Consider the following 22,776-nt stretch of genomic DNA (forward strand, 5'->3'; position numbering starts at 1 on the left):
CGTATCACATAAACAATTACTTTGATGTCATTTCCGTCTATGTTATCTGCCATAGGCTGTCAAAGTTGACTACACAAAACAGGTGGTAATAGAACAGGTTCAGTATTGCCTAACAAGTGTTGATTTTAATTACAGTTTTAGATGATGGTCAAAACCTGCACCAGCTGGTAACAAAACATTCATCAAGAGAACAAGGGCCGGGGTGGACGTATCTGCCGATTTTATCTATGATTATGTAATTTACTGTTCGCATGAATGAGCTCACTAAGGGCAGCCGTCATGGCCGACGAGTGGCGATAAAAACGAGAAATACTGGTCTAGCGACTTTCGAATTTTAGAATTTCCTTGGTTAAGTTAAATTTGTGAAAAATATATAAAGTATGATGAAATATATGCACTGTAATAATACCCTTCTGTGTCGTGGAGCTTTTATCCTCAAAAGACAAAAAAAAGGATTAAAATGAAGCAAATGTACATGGATGATCAAAATACGATGATACAATAGATTGCATTGGACATAAACAAATGTGTGAATGAAGATAGTTTGATAGGGCGTGTACCTCATATTGGCTGAGTTAGAATTGGCATGTTGGCGAGTGGAGGCAGTCGAGGGAGTAGGCCTCATGTTGCCTGCATAAGAATTGGGATATGGGCGAGTGGAGGCAGTCGAGGGAGTAGGCCTCATGTTGCCTGCATAAGAATTGGCATATGGGCGAGTGGAGGCAGTCGAGGGAGTAGGCCTCATGTTGCCTGCATAAGAATTGGGATATGGGCGGGTGGAGGCAGTCGATGGAGTTGGCCTCATATTGCCTGCATAAGAATTGGGATATGGGCGAGTGGAGGCAGTCGATGGAGTTGGCCTCATGTTGCCTGCATAAGAATTGGCATATGGGCGAGTGGAGGCAGTCGAGGGAGTAGGCCTCATGTTGCCTGCATAAGAATTGGCATATGGGCGAGTGGAGGCAGTCGATGGAGTTGGCCTCATGTTGCCTGCATAAGAATTGGCATATGGGCGAGTGGAGGCAGTCGAGGGAGTAGGCCTCATGTTGCCTGCATAAGAATTGGGATATGGGCGAGTGGAGGCAGTCGAGGGAGTTGGCCTCATATTGCCTGAGTGATGAGGAAATGAGGACACTTTGGGGCTGCTTGATGGTGATGTTGAATGTGAAGTTGGAGTGGGTAAGAGTGGAGATGAAGCAGTGGCAGCTACTTGTGCATATGTGCGGGTTGATGAGATGGGTTCTGTTGAAATGGATGGGGAGGGTATATCATCAGTGTTAGGTTGATGTACTTGCTCTGCATGAGGAATGCGAGATAAGGCATCTGCATTTATGTTTGCTTTGCCTGGCCTGTGTATGATCTCAAAATCATACTCTTGCAGCATTAGGGATCATCTACTAAGGCGACCAGAGTCATTTTTGGTTTTCTTAAGCCAAGTCAGTGTTTTGTGTAAACAGAAAAAGATCCATTTGCAAGGTACGCCCTGAAGTTTTTAATACCTTCTCTTCTCTGCCTTGAGAATCAAGTTGGCCTAAGATGTACCCTTTTGCAGTTTGAGATGCATCAGTTGTGAGGATGAAGGGTTGGTTTTGGCCGGGGTATGCATGGATAGGTGCAGTTGTAGGGGCATGTTTTAGCTTTTCAAATACCTGTTGACAATTGTATGACCATTCGAAAGATGCATATTTTTCAATATGTTGTAAAGAGGGGAGGCAATGCTCGAAAACGTTTGCTACAAATTTGCGATAATATGATGCCAAAGCTAAGAAATGATGAACACCATGGACATTTTCAGGAGATGGAATCTGTGCGAATGAATCTATTTTGGAAGGATCAACATTGATGCCATCTTTGCTGAAGATATGCCCTAAGTAGGTAACATGTTTTGTCGCGAATTCACATTTGCTTGGTTTTAGAGGTTTTGGAAAATATGATTATGTCATCTACATATATCAATATTTATTTCTTTTAGTGCCTGTGAAATGGTTTGCTGGAATGCCATAGTAGCGTTGAAAAGATATGGTTGGCCGCCAATAAGGAAAGAGCCAGATTATGGTATTGACATATTTCATGTTTATAACTTATAATTAACAATAGTGATTCATTAACGAATGCTCATGATACAGTCGGAATCATACAATTGATTTATGAATGTGGAAAGGGTTTTGTCACTTCTGTTTTCATATCTTCGTGTACCTCCTTTGGTAACATGCCTTTTTTTGTACTGATACTTAATCAAAACTCGATTTCTTTCTCAATTTACGCAGTTTTGCTCGTAAAAGTATCAAGTTGACGTCTTTTTCTTTATAAATATATGGACTATGTTCCTAAACAGTTTGATCTGACTATGTACACATTAAAGTCACACGACTCAATTTCATTCAAGTGTTTATGAATGACTATCAAATAATTTTGATAATAGGTTTTCGCGAAGAGGTGAACCTATCCTGCGCCATCGGTGGCACCCTTCACAAACACATGCATAGGCAAGTCAACTGTTCACCTACAAATACACATTAAATTTTCTCATAGTTTTACCGAGGCCTTCTATAGTGTAACTCTGGTGCAACAAGCTTTGAGCAAGACGTGTATAATGCTCTTTGAAATGTTCGTAGAAAAGAAGGCATGCTCCATTGAACCGCAAACGTCATGAAATAAAGAGACAACAAGACAGAGCTGGAGGACAAAGATAAAGTTGACTGTTGGAAAGGTAAAGTTAACTGTCTTTTCATACAGTTTTGTGTCTGTTTTTTTTGTTCACACCTTCTCTAAACTGCTTTATCACTCGACCGTGAAGGGATCACCCGTTTAATAACAATAAGCTGGTATTGCACCGTGTTTAATACCAAAGCATGTGTACACAAACAAATATTGAAAGCTCTCAACATCCCTTGCCTAACCTAACAACATTGCCTGTTGAGATGATAAATTAATGAGAGGAGTTTATGCACACTGTCCTTAAACAGTCATTCAGTTCATTTTTCAGATGAACTAAAATGATTTTCATCTATGGAATATTTATCCTAAATCCACACCTTCTCTTAACTGTTCATTCATTGTTCCAACAATGGCGTCACATGTTTCCAGCCATTTTGGATCAGCGACCCCTGGCGTCTTGTTAAACCAATCAGTTGCCACTTCCGCAGACAGGACCTTCAAAATGGTGACAGACGCTCGTGCTGGCTATTTGTTAGGTTCGTGAAGGACCTATTTTAGGATTTTGCAATCATCAATGATAGAAACAACAAATATAATTATTCAATTTATTTTCAAATTTTAAAACTTTAAAGGAAAGAAAAAAATCGTTTTACAAAATGAAACAAACACCATTTCACTCAATTATCTCAACGATCTCATTCCATGTCAAGTCTGTGACTTCATTGTCAAAAGCAAAATATATAAGTGGCTATATATTTATGCAAAAAGAAAGAAAGGAAACGTTGATTATTAAATTTCATAGACACCACTGACTCAATATGTTGGCTTCATGTATTTCATTTCTGCATTTATGTTCAGCTCTATCTTATATAACCAGTTATTTTCAAGTTATTACTTGGAGGGGTATTTACATAAGCAAGTTTTGCTAATTTTCCGATCAATATTTCTTTTGAAATAAAAATGTGTTTGAACCATATATTTCGATTAAAACAAGAATGATTAGCTTTTCGGTAAGTGAATTTCTCTCAAAACCACAAAATTGTCCTCTATTCTTTACTCTGTTCTCTGCAAAGGTGCAATTGTTAATTCTTATCATTTGAATCTAATCATGTATACAGACCATTTAAAATAATTCTTGATTATCTTATGTGTGTCTAACACAGAATTTGCCTGGTTAAAGCATGCGGTATCTACATATCTAAATGACATCTATCGGCAATATTGGGAAGCGGATATTTCAAATTCCTCAAAAGGTGATGCTTACCATATGTTAAAAAAGCAAACTCAGATTTGTAAGCTAGCTCATTAAACTCGCTCTACACTTGGCTTTACGCTTGCTCTTTTTTTGGACTTCCTGCTATCGCTCACCAATTGAAGCCAGAAGATTGAATAAATTACCCCCACCAGAGTGCAAACATACTATTTTTCATCTATCCGATATTGTAGATGAATATTACATTTTTGTGTGTTCATATTTTAACTCAGAGCATAAGATATGTCTACCAAAATGCGAAAATGCTGCAAATGCTCAACTCAACTCGAAAGGGTGCACGGGAATCACGCACGTTGAGACGCCCAACGCTAACACCGTATTCGTGCGTGTGTGATTCCCGTGCAACCTTTCGAGTTGAGTTGATTGGTTCAACTCTGTCATATGGCCCTGTGATGCAGGGGTAGCATTATGCAGATGGCTGTTTCAATGAATGCTTGTTCCATCCGCGACGAACAGGTCTGGTTGTTGATGAAATATACAGATTTTATATTCATGCGCCGATATTGTCTTCAAATGTAATATCCAGTTATGTATGACTGTTTAATAATCTCATACCAGCTTTGACTGGTGTAGGTCCGATAATTTTTCAGATATTGTAGTAAACTTTGGTACCTTAAATTACCTTCCAGGCTATATCATAAAAACCCATGGAAGTGTTTTATCCTATACATATTGCAGCAGCTCCAGCCTTTTTGGTCCCCGTTTCATAGCCTTTAAGGTCTATATTTCATAACCTTTGAGGCACACTGGATCATGCTCTCTCTACGAAAATTTCAAAGAGCATCATACGACTCTTGCTCAACTTTGTCAGGGTTACAATATTCAGGACCTTAGTAAAGGCTTTCAAAAGATTTAATGGTAGACACGTGAAAGGCATTTCAACATTTTACGCATCAACTGAATCCTTCCTATGCAAGTCTTTATTTTGACTTATACCATATTTTCCATTGTTTTGTGAAAATTGACTTGCCATTCCCGATAGGGCAGGATACGTACGACTTTTCGCGAAGAACAGTTATCATCATTATTTGAAAGTGATTCAAAAACACATGCTTATGATATTGTTTTGAAGCATACAAAGAACTCTGCTTTCAGTAAAGATTTCTTTTGAGTTTTGCAGCCTATATCTTCATGTCTTCGTGTATTTCCTCTTGTGACGTGTGCCCTGATGTAACTACTCATTCAATTACAGTAATTTCTCTCAATCGTTAATTTAACTAAAGTTGATCACTTTACCACCTTTCATTAGTTTCATGCGCCACTCACACAAATATTCATACACTTTTGTCATTCACTTTATCAGGTAGACACTGCATTGGACAAGCTCGTATGGATATCTCAAAGACAGAACATTGGATGCCAGGATTGTGTCAATAAAATACTTCGACCCATTAGATGGAGACTTGTAGGACTGGGCTGTTATACCAATGTGTGCTTTCATCTCTACCACGATATGGCTGAAATATTGCCGATGTGACGTAAAGCTTTAACTCACTCACTCACTCATCTCTACCAATAACAAATCAGCTGATATATCTATATAGTTTTATTACAAACAGGAATAAACCAAGAATCATCAATCAGCTCCTTTATCGTGGCTAGGGACGAATACGGGTCATATAAAAACAGACCCGTGAAGGGTCTGGGGTAGAATTGGTCTTCAGCAACCCATGCTTGCCATAAAAGGTGAGTATGCTTGTCGTAAGAGGCAACTAACGGGATCAGGTTGTCAGGCTCGCTGACTTGGTTGAAGCATGTCATCGATTCCAACTGATGATATCACTGGATTGTCTGGTCCAGACCCGATTGTTTACAGACCGCCGTCATATAGCTAGAATATTGCTGAGTGCGGCATAAAACAACCAACCAACCAAATGAAAACAATACATGGAATTCTTAAATAATTCAACCTGTGAGACGTAATAGTATTCGTTTCTGAAATATCGGGTAGCGACATGTTGGCACATCTTGCATGTTGTCATCTACAAACGTTCGTTGGTGATCTAATATCTGATCTGATCACAATCGCAGTAATATCCTAGCTTCAATAACACTAATCTCTGCTGACAGTCAAATTAAGCTATTATCACAGTAGCACTAGCAGTTCACAGTGGCAATAATCACTGGTCGAAGTCACACTCATTGGGTATATGTCAGAAACTTGCCGCCAGCTCCTGCCGCTCGCTGATTTCGTTCAATCGGTATGTGAACGGGTATCACAAAGAGGTATCTGTTTAACACGGTATTGCACATTACATATATCAATAATTGCACGAACTTAGTTAGCGATAATCAACCTAAAGTTGAACGTGTGCTGCTGACAAGAAACAGGAGAACAACTTTCAAATCAACATGACCATACATGTGTTCGAATACGTCAAGAAGCAAGTCTTCACGTGAACACACATCAACTGAGGTTGTAACAGGAAGAGTCCACAACCTTCCATACCAATGTCGGGTCTTGCAGCAAGTCTTCAAAGACTTTATTGTAAGTCGGCTATTGTGGTTTTTATGTCAGCAGTTTCTTCCTGACGTTCCTCTCCAGCCTTATTCCCATCAGCTGATGCCTCGCTTTGGATTTGGGTAGCGGCACTATCGATATTCGCCGATTGCACTTCGATGGCTGGACTGTCAGATCTTGTGAGGTCTGTCTGTCCTTCCCCTGGACCCTCAGTCCCATCCCCTGGAGCCTCGCTTTGAGTTTGTGTAGTCTCTGACTGTATCTCGACGGCCGGGCTGTCAGATCTCTCGGTCGTTAGTATGGATGTCATTTGAAAGAGAGACAAATCCTCGGATTTGAAGATAATACTAGGTCGTGCGTCAACTATTTCATGGAACAAATCATGGCATTCTTTACAGACACCTGTGAACAAAATGCAATAGTTTTACTGATGCGGGAGTACACACCTAGGATGAATCAGGAGCACTTTTGATAATAACAAGTGTGTACAAGAACATCCAAGTACTTTTGTCGCTTTAATGTATATTTGCAAAAACAGAAGCCCGTCCCTTTACTGCCGTCTCCTCGATGCCCAAACAATCATAACATTATACTTCCAGTCCTAAAACATCCCTTCTTTCCAGAGATGAAACAACTAATAAGTCTAGGGATTGCACAAGGCAACGTGCAACAGTAACTGGTATTCTACTATGGTATATTTTAACCCTGCATTATGATTGGTTAGGGCTATGTTAGACCATGATAGAAATAAATTACAAATACGGAATTCGTTTTATGAACGTTGCTAAATAACGTGTGACGGTTCCCATATAACATCAAGCAAGCCTGGCAATATTTAAGACTGAAGACACCGATAAACAACAGCTAAGCGACCAACCATAAGATATCAATGGGGGTAGGGGGTAATTTGATTGTGAAAAATATATTTTTGCCTAAGGTTCTAGAAAAACCTGGACATGCTGGATGTCCTAAAAAAATAGTTGTGAAACTATCAAACAAACAAACAAAGAAATAATGGTTTGACTTGATTTGACTTGGGCATATCTTGAGCAAGTGACCGCAAAAATATACTGGTTCTAACAAAGATCCTAATGTCTAACTTTTGCAAGTAGACATGGGAAAAATCAAATGCAGAACGGGATTCTACATACGGCAATTAATAAGGGGATTCTGGCAAATTCCAGATGACTACTTATAACGAGTATCATAAATCTGATACCCAATGTTTGACTTGATTTGACTTGGGCATATCTTGAGCAAGTGACCGCAAAAATATACTGGTTCTAACAAAGATCCTAATGTCTAACTTTTGCAAGTAGACATGGGAAAAATCAAATGCAGAACGGGATTCTACATACGGCAATTAATAAGGGGATTCTGGCAAATTCCAGATGACTACTTATAACGAGTATCATAAATCTGATACCCAAAACTTCCGGAGGTTAACCACAAACATGCTTACCACATTTCTTTTCGCTTCTGTATTCGAAGTAAAGATCTATAGTTTCCCACTGTGTGACCGAGAGGCTACACTTGTCTTCCAGCCAGCTGCCCCGCAGTGTGGTGAACTTGTTCGTCGACACCAGATTCACCCCAGTCTTCAATAGTCTGTAATACAGCAAACAGCAGGAGATAGTTAAAGGAGGTATGTAATGAATAGCTCAATTAAATGTGTCATGATATGTTCTGGTCAAGTTATAAGCTTTTGGACACATAAGATTTACACGCATAAAGGGATGGCCTCATATAAGTTTCTTCTTGGACGCTATCAGACAAAACAAAAGGAACTATTTTTTCCACTATAGAAGCAAAGTCGGGAGAGGGGTGATGATTTGAAAATGGACAGTACCTAAAATGTTTGTATGTTATGTTGCAATCATGGAAAGATTTATCGCATGTGGATACAAATACAGCAGAAAAATAAGAAGAATGGGATTGTACATATGCGAATCAACAAAAAAAATACTACATACACCAATCAACAAGGGGATTTTACATACACCAATCAACAAGGGGATTCTTCAAACACCAATCAACAGGGGGATTCTTCAAACACCAATCAACAGGGGGATTCTTCAAACACCAATCAACAAGGGGATTCTTCAAACACCAATCAACAATGAGATTCAACATACACCAATCAACAAGGGGATTTTACATACACCAATCAACAAGGGGATTCTCCAAACACCAATCAACAAGGGGATTCTTCAAACACCAATCAACAGGGGGATTCTTCAAACACCAATCAACAAGGGGATTCTTCAAACACCAATCAACAGGGGGATTCTTCAAACACCAATCAACAATGAGATTCAACATACACCAATCAACAGGGGGATTCCTCAAACACAAATCAACAATGAGATTCAACATAAGCCAATCAACAAGGGGATTTTACATACACCAATGAACAAGGGGATTCTTCAAACACCAGTCAACAATGAGATTCAACATACACCAATCAACAAGGGGATTCTTCAAACACCAATCAGCGAGGGGATTCTACACATGCCAATCAACAAGGGGATTCTTCAAACACCAATCAGCGAGGGGATTCTACACATGCCAATCAACAAGGGGATTCTTCAAACACCAATCAGCGAGGGGATTCTACACATGCCAATCAACAAGGGGATTGTTCAAACACCAATCAGCGAGGGGATTCTACACATGCCAATAAACAAGGGGGTTCTACATACGCCATATACACAACCAGGGGAATGTGGAACTCTCTCTCACACACCTCACACACATACGAATTTTCTTTTAAAGCATTACTTAAAAAATATTAATATATTTGAATTGTTTTGCGCTGAATACTACAACAAACTAATCTGGTGAAATGTCTAGCACTGTAGTTAAACGTGATCTCCGACTGAATTCAAAGACATTACATTGCATCATGACGGAAGATTCATCAGCTAAACCACTGTGGGTGATAAATCTCACCTGAGAGGACGCAGTGTCCTCGGGTACAGTTTGACGTACTTGTTGACCTTGGCTTTTTTGACTGGTTGCTTGTATGTGGATGTTATCATTGAAAAGATATGGTTGGCTGCCAACAAGGAAAATCCAGATTATGGTATTGACATATTTCATGTTAACAATCAACAATAGTGATTCATAAACACATGCTCATGAAAAAGTCAGAATCGTACAATCGAGATTTCTTATGCATATGGAAAGAGTTGCTCGTGTATTTATATTGGCGAGATGCCTTTATTATACTGATACTGAATCAAAAACTTTTTTTCCAGTTTTCTTTATTTTCGCAGTTTCTCTCATTAAATCATCAAGTTGACGTCTAAAAAACAGATGCAGTTATCAGCCTTTTTATATATTGATATATGGACTAATATATAGAATATATGAACACTTTGATCTAACTGTGTACACACTATAGTCACACCGACTATATCACAATCAGGTGTTTATGAATCACTATGATATGATAACAGGTGTTCGCGAAAAGATTAACCTATCCTGCGCCATCGTTGGCACCCTTCACAAACACATGCATGGGCAAGTCGATTGTTCACCTACAAATACACACTAAATTTTCTGAAAGCTTTCACAAGACCTTAAAAGGTGTAACCATGATGAAACAATCTTTAAGCCTGAGGCGTATAATGCTCTTTGAAATATTCATAGAAAGAAGGCATGCTCCACTGAACCCCAAACTTTAAGAAATATAGAGACCCAAGGACGGAGCTGGCGGGATATTACTCACAAAGAGAAAGTTGACTTTTGGAAAGATGAAGTTATCTGTCTTTTCATACAGTTTTGTGGTTGGTTGGTTTTTGTTCATAACTGTTTTATTTCTCGCCCATGAAGGTATCACCTGTTTAATAACAATAAGCACGTGCTTATGTACCGTGGGAGCAAGTTTCACAAACAAATATTGAAAACTCTCAACGTCCCTTGCAAAATTCATCGACATTGCCTGTAAAGATGATAGATTTCTGAGCGGAGTTCATGCACACTCGATGACCCCAGCAACCCTGTTGCAAAGCTGATGTCACAAAGCATTGTTTTGCCGGTGTGTCTTGCAACAAAATAACGTCATAGGGTATTGTGACGTGATCGTAAACTTTGTTGTGCAGGGCTCCGTTCCACAAGGCGATCGTGGCGCAACGACAGTCGTAAGTCTTTGTTGAATTATGGGAGTTATGATAATCATAGCGCTAAGATAGCTTAATGGAGCGGACCCCTGAATTCTAAAGGTGGGCCGTTGTGTGGTATTAAAATGATAGTGAAAGCATCAACGTTTGAAGTGTTTGAAGCATTATTCTGTTAAACTCAATATGATTATGTTGTGGATGTCTGCCTATTCACACACGACAGTGAAATTAAAACATAGTTATAAACAGCAAGTAACAGATGATATACTAAATTCGCCCCCGTATAATACCAATTTTATGAGACTCGTGAAGATACCAGAACTATTCACTCGTTTCATAAAAATACGCATTACAGGGGCGCCCGTTTAGTATTCTATAACCCCGTGATATAGCATGATATTCTTGCCTGTCGTCTTTAACAATCATTCATTTCAATTTTCAGGTGAGCTTAGATGAATTTCATCTACCTTCTCTAAACTGTTCATTCATTGTTCCAACAATGGCGTCACATGTTTCCAGCCATTTTGGATCAGCGACCCCTGTCGTCTTGTTAAACCAATCAGTTGCCACCTCCGCAGACAGGAACTTCAAAATGGCGATAGACGTCCGTGCTGGCCATTGGTTGGGTTCGTGTAGGACCTTAAAGCATACACTATTTTAGGATTTTGCGATCATCAATGTTAGAAACAACAAATATAGTTTATCAATTTGCTTGAAACAATATGACAAACGGGGACTTTCTTTATCATTAAACACCATGTTGTCGCCATTCCTCTCACCAGCGTGCGCCAGAGGATTTGCGTATTCTTGAGAAGATGAACCAAACAATTTTTTGGGACATCCAGCACGCCCAGCGCAAATTGTATGGACATTTTCGTAAAACAAAGTAGTGAGCATATTTTAATCAAAAGTGTGTTTCAAATGTAGCCCGTATACCCTCACATATCATTCACAATGTCTTAAGGCCCTGGTCCAATTCCCGTGATATTGATGGAACTTTACTAAAAGCAGCGTAAAACCAATCATTCAAAGATGTCTGATAACACATGATTACATGATCTGCATCATACATTGTCCTTTCAGTTGGTAATGTTCTATGGTCTAATTCCTGACCCTATCAACAAGGCACATTACAGCTGAGACACGGCTGTGCATCACATAATTACAAGATGGATAGAATTTATATTCGACTAATGGATCATGGAAACTAAACTCTGTATCACCTGTGGCGCAAATGCAATGATTTCTCCCTCACATTCTGCAAGACTCTGGTGTTCTCTCACTATGGTGTCTCTGAACTCCTGAACACGGGTGTCCGGGAACCGAAGGAAAAGCAGTCCATACGGCTTGTCTGCCTTCTCCGGCTAGAAACAAAATAAAGACAAAATGTTTGAACTGTGGCGAAACGAGTGAGTGAGTGAGTGAGTTGGGTTTAACGCCACTTTTAACACTATTCCAGTTATATGTGGGAGTCAGCTTAATGTGGGAGGAAATCCCGAAGTGATGCAGGTCTCAGACGTTTACCACTTCGGTGAAACCCACGAGCACGGGTATGGTGCTGACAAACCTAGAAACATAATTGGGGCGAACCGGGATTCGAACCCACAATCATAGGTTTCTGGCGTGTCCAAGGGACGCAACTCTGCACAGCGAAACCAGGCGGCTTAGACGACTGGGCCACCCGTGCCTCCTGGAGGAAACGAAAAATAAGACTACACACCCAATTTTACTGTGGATAATCGATTCATCTCAACAGATGCGAGTTCCTTATTCATATAAACGAAACGAAGCATGTTTTCACTTAAGACATGGCCCCTAAAGGGCACAGAACACAGAAATACTGCTTCGAGTTCTTCAGATCTGCAGCTGTTGAAGGTTACTTTGCTGATCCCATGTCCACTTACTGTGATAGCAATTTCTGTGGTGGTAGACGGATTGTCCATCTTCAGCACATCATCATATGACGGTGGTAGCTCCATGGGAGGAGCAGTAGGTTGGAGCGGGTCTCGGTGTGGGGCTCGCAGCGGGGCCTGGGGTGGGGTTTGGAGAGGGGCTGGGGCAGGAGTTGGAGAGCCTTGAGATACCGGCTTGGGTTGTGCTTTTGTGGTGGCAGCAGCAGGGCGTGGTGTTGCAGCAGTAGCAGCAGCAGGGCGTGGTGTTGCAGCAACAGTTGCAGTAGCAGCAGCAGGGCGTGTCCTTACAGCACCACTGGCGGGGCGAGGGGGAGGGGGGAAAGTGTAGTTAACGACGTAGGCACACATGGGGATGTAGTTGTAGTTCACAAAGTTCCCCTCCGACTTCCGGCAGACATGGAACCCGGCGTTGCATTTGGTGTAGGTTATGGCGCTGGAGACATCAATCTCTGAAATTAATTTACGGTGAGGAAAGACCGGTTGGTACACGTTAGTTGATACCACTGGAAACTATAAATTGAGATGGCTCATTCTGTCCACTGACGATTTGAACATAATAATGGGCTGCTATGCAAAACAGGAGTTTCAGGAACATCAAAACGGGTTGGTGCTGTGTGAGATGGGATGTTTCCTAAACTTACATTGGATATTTGCTTGTGCTTATTAGAATTTATTTGATGGGTATTATTCTCAGGATCGATGTTATTGTGACCAATTATCAGCATGATCTATTTTGGTGGAATATTGTTGTTATAATTATTTTGGACAAGTTGTGATGCAGGGTGATTTGTTAATATATGCAATCTGACACCATTTATCATAAACCTGTGATGGCCATTTGCCAACACTGCTAATCATTTCTCTGGAATCTGTGTTTGTACGATGGTGAAAAATGTGCCGTTGTGCAGTTTCATACTTACGTTATTGGGGTATGGCATACATGTTATAAGCATACTTCATGGATAAATGCTTTGGTTAATTGCTAACGTCACTTATTCAATTCTAATTGACGGGAGTGGGTGCTGTTCTCAGATTGATTGAAAAACGTTGTTAAATGGATATGAAACGTGGATAGTTTCTTGACTTTCAAGGGTGCATGAATCATTTTTTTGGTTAATAAAGAAATGTCTAAGACCCTATCATATGCAACAACGTACTATATAACTTACGTATTTGTTCTATATCACAGTTTGATCAATACCTTACGAAATAACTACCCTTGGGCACGCCAGAAACTATGATTCTGGGTTCGAATCCCTGTTTGCCCTGATTATGTTTCTTGCCTTGTCAGCACTATACCAGTGTATGCAGGTTATACCAAAATGGTAAACGTCTGAGGCCTGCATCACCTCGGGCTTTCCTCTCACATTAACCTGTCACACCGTGATATAACTGGAATACTGTTAATGCGGCGTAAAAAACAACTCACCACTTCTCATATATGCCTTAATAATATTTTATCATTCTAATAAATTATCAACGTTTTGATGATGTCATGACTCGATAACTTATCGATGGCTTTTCTTCTTTGTATCAACAATCCTTATGTGGTTCAAAATGTCATGTCCCAGAATTAAATGCAACCACAACTCTGGACACACATTGAATCAGCCGGGTCAGACCTACCCGAGCCAGCGCCTACAGTAGCTCCCCCTCTCGGTGCCCCAGCAGCAGGGGCGTGGCCGTACGGGATGGTGCCGATAGTGATGGGCATGATGGTCTCAAGGTTAAATCCTAGAGGCACCTCAACCAGTACCTGATGGAATAACAACATTTTCTTTACCTGTTATTGGGACAAAGTGAATGAGTAAGATTGTTTGGAATAGTTCTTTCACAGCTGATCGGCGTCATATGGGTGGGAAGACAAAAGTGACAGAAGTCAAAGAAATTAACCTCTTTGGTGAAATCATACAGTACATGTATGCTTCTGATAAGCTAAGAGTATTCACTGCAGCAATTCTGGGATTCGAATCCCACACAGGCCGATCCATGCTCTAATGCAGCAAAATCAATCTTTGTGGAGTTAAAGTTGATGCATTTGGTAACGTCCTTAGACATTTGTAATTACACCCAACCTGTGTTTCTGTGTGTGACACAATGTATTTCATAATAAAATATACCACCGAGACCTTTAGGTGAGAACAGAGATCGTTCATAAATCATGTAACCAAATTTATGGTCTCTTTTCTACCCAACAAAATGTTTACATTTTTAAAGATTTAAGAATGGCACAGACAATTTGTGATGAAATAAGATTGTTTGATGAAAGTTTTTCTGATTTACCTTGATGCAGTAGCTGACGGCAATGATGTGACAGGACCTGGTCTTGGTCGTTGGAGGAATGGCGTCTACCTCCAGCAGTTGGTTGTTCCAAGCCCGTTCGTCTCCCTGGACAGTAAGAGAACGTGTTAACTCTTTGATTTTGTTAAGGACCAATTACCTATCAAATGTACTGGAAGAAAAGATATATGCCTATGCTTGGAAATCATCACTTCAAAAACAGAGAATATCGATTATCTGCTGAAACTGATTCCATAGGGCATAAATGGCAAAATACTCAGAAAGTTGAATGAATAGATTACTGGAACACCAGTTGTTCCTATGTCTTATTCCACTGGTAACACCCGCCACTCACACAGTTGTCATTAAAAACAAAAGTGTTTGTAGTGTAACGCCGCACCCAGTAATAGCCTTCGGGCATGACGCAGGCCTGTGAAAAATGGAACATCAATGGACGTTATTTCTAAATTTCCATGTGTGAAGTGACAGCTAAGTCTGAAAGAACGAGATATGTGGCAATATGTTGACCAACCTTAACGACAGGAGATCCTTCCAGGACCCTAATAACGCTGTAACGTGTCTTCGTCTCGTTGTTTGCCGTGAAGAGAACTTTCTGCTCCAGTTGAGCCTTCAGTTTCCCCATGTCCTTCGTTGACTCGTTCTTCACCACAACTGAAACACAGGATTGATTCTATACTCCAGGCTTGAAACAAAACACAAACATATCAGCATAGTTAGATCATACTGGACATGTTACCAAGAGTTTGATCTAAAGTATACCTTTCAGTGCGACTTTTTCTCCTGCACAGTAAGCACCCCTGTCAGTTGCAGCGGTCAAGGTCAGAGAACCAGCATCTCCCAAACCAAGAGCCTTAGAAATCTGTTTCTTTGCCTGACGTCGTACCGGTGCCTGCCATATATAAACATATTTATTAGTTCCCTGTGGAAAGTCAAAATGGGCTCCCACTAAATGATCAACAAATTTACAACATACTTAGTGTTATTGGACCCGAGTTATTGGAATGGGTTTCACAGTATCGGCTTTGGGGAGCAAATGTGGGTTTTTGTCATCACCTATAAAATGCAATGAAGTATTGACTGCATATTTTTTAGGGTTAATTGAGATATGAAACAACTATGTACACACTGTGTGAATCCGCTACAAGTTTACACATCGCTATTTCGATTCATACCTAAATGAACCAAAACAAAATACACAGATAATACTTATAATCAAATTCGACAACAAACATATGTGTTAGCATCAACAGCTTAATAAAAAATAATAACATAAATCAAAGCAGACAAAAATGGCGAGAATTGATAAAGTTCCAGGTCTAGGAATACATACTATGGCGTGACATGAATCAGTTGATTGTTTAATTTATGCACATAACTTGACACTTCTACAAAGTCAGTAGCCAATCAACGGAGAGTAGCAGCAAACAAAGTTCACATGACTTGTTAATCAAGGGAAGAGGCGAGAGGAACTGCAACTGTCAGACTGTAATAAACCGGAACAAACATTTCAGGGAGAAGGCAGCTGTTTCAATTGACAGCTTCAGTAACCACCAAATTCTAACATTAGTTCCCTCAAAAAGGGAAGACACAGTTGGAAAATGCGAGGTAGACATGAAACCCAAGACAGGAAATTTGTGGAACCCAGGCGAGCGATCCTGTACCCTTTCTATACATCCTGTCTCCACCTTTGACCACTAAGGGAGATTTGGACAATTGAAATATAGATGAATATTGGGGGGAAATCCTGAGCATGATGATACAGGTAAGAAGTAGTGGAATTCGCTCCAATGTAATTGGGATTCCCGACATTCGATTATGGTGACAGGAGTCTGCTTTGGTGGGCATGACTTATTTTTTTACAATCATTGGGATATGAATGTAATAATACGTGACCAATTCAACATCAACATCTCAGGACCTCTGCTGGCAAAATTGCTAACAAATAGGAACTCAGGATCTCCAGAACTCATTGGACTGAACATATCCCTCCTGTTGTAAACTCCCTTCATTGGCTCCCAGTGAAGTACAGAATTGACTTCAAGCTACAACTTCTCACACATAACTATATTTATTATGATATAGAATGGTGGTCCTTCAGGAAATCGCGAATTGCCTATTCAACATGAAGGCAATTTCTATTTAAAAAAACTGAGATTCATTTACAATAGAATCAGTGAAGTTGGATGACATATTTCTCCATGTTGCACAAACAAATCGCAAAATTTGTCCTACTTTGATAAGTGATCCTGAATTTAAATCTAGCTTTACAGCTAAAACACACTGCATGAAACCTTTTGAAGACCTGTCAAGGCAAAACTATAAAGTCACCTTTGGCACTGAATGTTCACTTTGTTCGAGAGATAACAATTATCGACATGAGTCAGCCAGCAGTGATCAGGCATCAACAGAAATGTTTCCAATATTTTTGACCAACATTTCAATTCTGAAAATCACTCTATGCTTTGCATGGAAATATACCATCCATCTAATAGCATTAAATGCATCCTTATAGGATGTACAGAGAAAATCCTTGGATACAGTAATGCCATATGGAAAATAAAAGACAACTCATTCTAACCAAGAAGCTGACGTAAATGTATTAAGTCTGTTTCCGGCACCCGACGTAGATGCAGCCATGGTCACAAAGGATGGTGACCAAATGATATCTTTGATTTAATCACAAACAATATTTGAGACAAGTGAAATTAATTCTTTGTGGAGTCTAAAAAAACCCAAGGATCAATTCTGTCAAAACATTTCATTTTCAACTAAAGGGAAAGCTATATTCCTTGATCCGTGGGCCATATGTTACTAATCGTGGTGACACAGATATAGTTACATCTCTATCTACGGAGATTGGGGGCAATGTGTCAAAATGAGTGAGTGAGTTGGGTTTAACACCGCTTTGAACAGTATTCCAGTTATATCACAGCATTTCATCTTAATGTGGGAGGAAAGCAGACGTCTCAGACGTTTACCACTTTGATGAAACTCACGAGCACAGGTATGGAGCTGACAAACCAGGAAACATATTCGGCGTGAACCAGCATTCGAAGGGATGCAACTCTATACAGTACACTTTTCTAAAGGTTTTATGGTAGACATGTACATGCGGAAGACATTTCTAAAACTGAATCATCAGAGACAAATGTGACGGGTGCAATACGCCTTCGTTTTTATGAACACCTGGTATCATCACAATTTAATAGTTATTTATAGACACATGCTCATGATTTATTTGGAACTGTACAATCGACCCTGAGATTACATATGAATATGGCTTTCTCGATTCTATTTACATCATCCCTTTTAGTATATGTTGAAAAAAAATTCAGCAGTGTCGAGCACCTTCATGTAATTTAGACACTAAGTAGATCAGTAGTAATAGCAGTAGCAGTAGAAGTGGTACTCGTAGTCGTAAACGTAGTAGAAGTAGTAGTGGTAGTCATAGTCGTAGTCGTAGTAGTAGTAGAAAACTTATTATACAGAACAGCATTGTATGAAGGTCGTCAATAGTGTGCTATTTGTTACGAACGGTACGAACAGTGGCTTGTGCATCACAAAAAGTTTTAACTTTAAAAAGGTAAGTTATACCCTGTTGACCATTGCTATACTCTCGTACCTTATACTGAGAGTCGTTGACGTTGATGTCGTCCAGCATGGTGATGCCACGGTACCAGCACTGGTTGAAGTTGGGAAACGGCCTGTCCACCTCAACCTTAAGCCAGAATCTGATGGCGCCATATTCGCCCTCGTAAGACGACGGTAGGCCTTCCTTTGGGAGGTTGAACTTGTACCTGTAATTGTGTCGTCCCGCTGTAAGGGTGTGGTTTGGTCCATCGGCGTTTTCTGGGAGACAGAGATGACATTATTTAGTTGTTAATATGCACAGATACAAATAATGAGAAGTGAGAGTTGTTTAATGCCGCAGTCAGCAATATCACAGCGATATCACAGCAGCCTGTAGTAATCAAGTCAGGACCAGGATCCAATGTTTGATTGTGTGAGAAACGAGCAAGGGTGTGTGGGCTCAATAATCATCCATTCTACTTTGATTGGCTCTCATGACAAGTATTCGACAATGGTGTGCGATTCTGCCCCAGCAGCATACCTTGACCTTTAGTATGCCAAAACGAACAGTTTTTGATAAAAATAAATCGGAATTATAGAGTTTATCAACAAGCTGTGCATTTTATCAGATCTGATTATTATTGTAACCTTATCAAACTACCGAGAAAGGTTCAAGGTTGAAGATGTGACATTCTTATTTCCATGTGCGTCTGTGTGTGTCTGCTTGTGTGCTCGCTTGTGTGCATGTTTGTGTGCATGCTAGTGTGTCTGTAGATGTGAGTGTTTGTCTGTGTATGCAAAATTTCTGGGCTTCCGTGAAGAATATTTTGAACAACAAATACCATCCTTTGATATTATCCCAAGCTAATTCTTACATAGATGATTACCCACGCAATTATACTACCTACAAAAAAGGGTTCTTATGGTCTGAATGTAGCTATCGTTGAGATGCATATTTACAATACCGTGGTCTCAACATCATCGTATCAGAATGAAATTTCCCTTCAACAGCATGTGAAGCACGTGCACACACAAGCCAAAAAGCGAGCGTCTGTAGCGGGGTCGGGGGTGGACGTCAAAATCCCAAGTTGCCTGAATGTTTGGCCAATCAAAAAGTGTAATTTCCCAACTGTTGGACAAGTATGGTCAGACGGTTGTAATGAGGCATGGGCAGGGCAGGCCTCAAAACGACACCTAGACAATATCGTCTCATTACATCAATTTAACTTCAGAATATATTCAAATCTGCACCTGTTATCAATAGAGAATTCGGCACAATAACACGAATGGGAATTTAAACATCTACCGTTAAAAACCGGCACCGTGCTTCCCACGAGAAAGCAAGGCGTCCTGCTAAGGGTGTGACCCTAACACCTTTAAATACCAGGTTTACAGACGAATCAAGGTTTTGTTTCCAATTCTCAGAAGGCAGGAAACTGCGTTAGCGGCGCGGGGTATGCCAGGCCAAAAAGTATTGACCATGATCTGTATGGGGCAGTGTCGTCTTGGTGTCGGGTGGTATTATATGACAGGCGAACTGATTTGGTTATAGTGAATGGACATTTGACTGGCCAGCGATATATAGACGAAATTATGCGTCCAGTGCTTGTTCCATTTGCTAGATTGTTCGGTGGAAATTTTCAACTGGAAATTGACAACGCTATTCCACATCGTGCCCAGGTCGTCTCCGATATCCTGCGACGAAAAGACATACGGACATTGGACTGTCACCCTTAATTTCCTTGACATGTCCCCAATAGGACGTCTGTGTGATGTTCTCGGAGGAGAGTGAACGCCAGAACGTCATTAAACCTTCACTATCATCTCATCCGTTCTCTTATTTGTGGGTTGTTCAAGGGCGTAGGCGATTACAATTCAACATTAAGCAAATCGTTTTTGTGTATTGACGAACCCGGAATGTTCATGTTAAACTATCCTGTTACAGACTCTTGGTTCAAAGTCATAAATTTACATACACCTTCACGTACAATCCGTGTTGACCTACTTCATACCAGAGATTATGTTTCAAGGGAAGCTATCTCAATATTGATTCAAATATCACTTGTTATCACTTGTATCAAGGCTGTGAGTACATGCGAATGGCGTATCGCAGATTGGACACAGATAATCCTGTGCTTGAGATATAGTTACCGCCGTGATATTGCTGGAATATTGCTAAAGCGGCGTAAAACCATACTCACTCACTGAGATATAGTCAGAATCGTACAAAGGAGCCTGCCTCTGATTATTAAAAGACAACCCTTACATAATAACACGTAACCAAAACCATAACTAAATTCAAATTCTATACGATTACAAATGCTTAAAAGAATTAAAATCAAAATCCGGATATGTCCAATAAAAATCAATAATGCTTTTACTAAATTAGTTATATTTGGAAACATGACGTGAACATAACATTGTAAATCATATGGGGTTTTTCAAATTCACTTCTAATATCTACTTTCTGAACATAGTCAAACTGTTACTTTCCTTCCAATCTTGACCTTCTGAAATAATGGTAAAAGAAAGAAAATATTGATTGTTTTTTGTGAACGGACAGGTTGGCATTCCCAAAACCAACATATATTACCAAACACTGACGTAATTTAAGATAAGATAAGATAAGATTGTATTGCCCCTAAGGGAATTCTTCTTACACAACCACATATCCAAAGACAAACATAAACACATATGCTTAGATAATGGTATTAACAAACACAGACGTAAAGTCAAGGTAAAAGGTCACTTCCCTTCACGAATTGATTGCCGTTATTGAAGAGTGTTTCATGAATGAAAGTTGTTGACAGACTCGATGAACTTTGATTTTCTTTAATTTTATTCCCCTTTTATGAAAGACCTTCACAAGGACAAGGAAGGACGTCAACAAACGAAAACACATATGCAAAGACGAACATTAACATGTATGTTAAGACAGTAGTGGCAATGAACACAGAATCAAAGTTAAGGTAAAATGTCACTTCTCTTCCTGTTTTGATTAAATTTGTTCAAATTGTTTTATTTTCTAAGTTAGTTAAGAGATTCGATGGAAAGAAAAATAAGCTTCTCAAATTTTATATTTTATTCCACGTAAAATTTCTTAAACTTACGTTTCTTCCCAAATACTGTAAACACAAGTCCGAAATATTTTTCCTTGGCGATGAAGTCCTTGGTTCCTCCAAGGCTGCCTGGAGAGAACTCGTCCCACTTGACGAGCGTCTCCCCATACAGGTAAACTCTGACCCCCTTCACTATGACATTCTCTGTGACGTCCAGCACTAAAGACCCCGTCACCGTCTCTCCCTTCCGGTACACTTCCTTCTTGCCGTCTAGGAGCACTGCGCATGTCTGGAATATCGGCATCGCTCAGTGCTAGAGAAACAGACCTGTCACACTTTATATATCCTTGTGAATAGTTGTTCACTCTGTGTGCATCGGACGTTCAGTGGCTGTTATGGTCACTGGTGTTATATACCAACACATTTTATATGACTGTTGAACAGGTGACTGTAACGCTGTTGTGAGTGTACAGCCCTGCTGACCCGATCGTTGTAGATAGTAACGAGATACGTGGTAGTGATAACGCTTTGATATATTAGATGAGCGTTCATTTATACAATCAGTTACACACCTGAGATAATGACGCCGTATTTGTCAACGGAAATTACCAGATGATTCAACTTTGTGTGATTATTTCCCTTTCAATATCCAATATTTCACATCGACCATTATGACGTCACGATATCCGTAGAACAATCGGCACACCTCACTCCTTTTTGTAACGGAAAGAAGACTCGGCTGTGAATTTGGGAAATGGGGCAACTTGTCCCCATACAGTGAACAGGCTTCCGTCTCAACACACGCGCGGATGCGCAATAAATGTATTAAAAAGATACTTGTATTCAACAACGTTTTGAAAATTCCAACACAGTGACTGCAAACAAAAGCACCAGGGTACCTAAACTAGGTGATCATGGTTACCTTTGACTGCAAACCGTCACTGAATTTACTTCAACAACATTAGTGATCTATCGCGGTTGATTATACATACAACGACCAGATTACCAGTTTCCTGCGGCTAGTGGCTGTCGACTGCAAGCTACGATGTTTACGTCACGTGAGGGCCATGTGCTAGGGAGGTCGAAAAGTTAATTTTAGTCTCAGACCTCAGAGGTGATTCGTAGACATTGTATACCAAGAATGTGATAAGTGTGTGGGTTATCTTTGAATAATAGGTACTTATGTCCTGCTACATTATATACCGTCGTTCTCACACATTAACAAGATTCAACCTGTGTCAGGAGGCATGTTTTGACTGGAATATCCTTCTGTCCTCCAGTTAGCGTCATTGTGTAGTCCAGTGTGGACAGTTCGAAGAAAAACCAAAACAAGTTTCGTCATCTTTGATGTTAACTCATGTTGAACATTATTTGTGTCGGCTTCCGTGACATTCTCTGGCGATGTCACATTTTTCGT

The 22,776-nt window shown here is 40.0% G+C and overlaps 2 protein-coding genes across 2 annotated transcripts; both read right to left on the bottom strand.

Annotated features, from left to right (window-relative positions):
* Nucleotides 1-148: 148 nt before the first annotated feature.
* Nucleotides 149-1,105, bottom strand: LOC139453717 (uncharacterized). The gene is made up of 2 exons (XM_071235192.1): nucleotides 561-1,105; nucleotides 149-164 (listed from the first exon to the last, which is right to left on the bottom strand). The coding sequence occupies exons 1-2, from the start codon at nucleotides 1,103-1,105 to the stop codon at nucleotides 149-151; spliced, it is 561 nt and encodes a 186-aa protein (XP_071091293.1).
* A 4,415-nt stretch (nucleotides 1,106-5,520) lies between these two features.
* On the bottom strand, nucleotides 5,521-21,680 carry LOC139449126 (arrestin domain-containing protein 1-like). The gene is made up of 12 exons (XM_071230613.1): nucleotides 21,411-21,680; nucleotides 18,353-18,579; nucleotides 15,490-15,619; nucleotides 15,242-15,381; nucleotides 14,713-14,817; nucleotides 14,056-14,185; nucleotides 12,421-12,878; nucleotides 11,740-11,880; nucleotides 10,984-11,155; nucleotides 9,345-9,450; nucleotides 7,855-8,000; nucleotides 5,521-6,794 (listed from the first exon to the last, which is right to left on the bottom strand). Exons 1-12 carry the CDS (start codon nucleotides 21,661-21,663, stop codon nucleotides 6,415-6,417), a joined length of 2,388 nt encoding a protein of 795 aa, XP_071086714.1. The 5' UTR covers nucleotides 21,664-21,680; the 3' UTR covers nucleotides 5,521-6,414.
* Between the last annotated feature and the right edge of the window lie 1,096 nt (nucleotides 21,681-22,776).

Source organism: Haliotis cracherodii, unplaced genomic scaffold (assembly GCF_022045235.1).
Source record: "Haliotis cracherodii isolate W230 unplaced genomic scaffold, xgHalCrac1.p SCAF_10, whole genome shotgun sequence".
NCBI lineage: Eukaryota > Metazoa > Mollusca > Gastropoda > Lepetellida > Haliotidae > Haliotis > Haliotis cracherodii.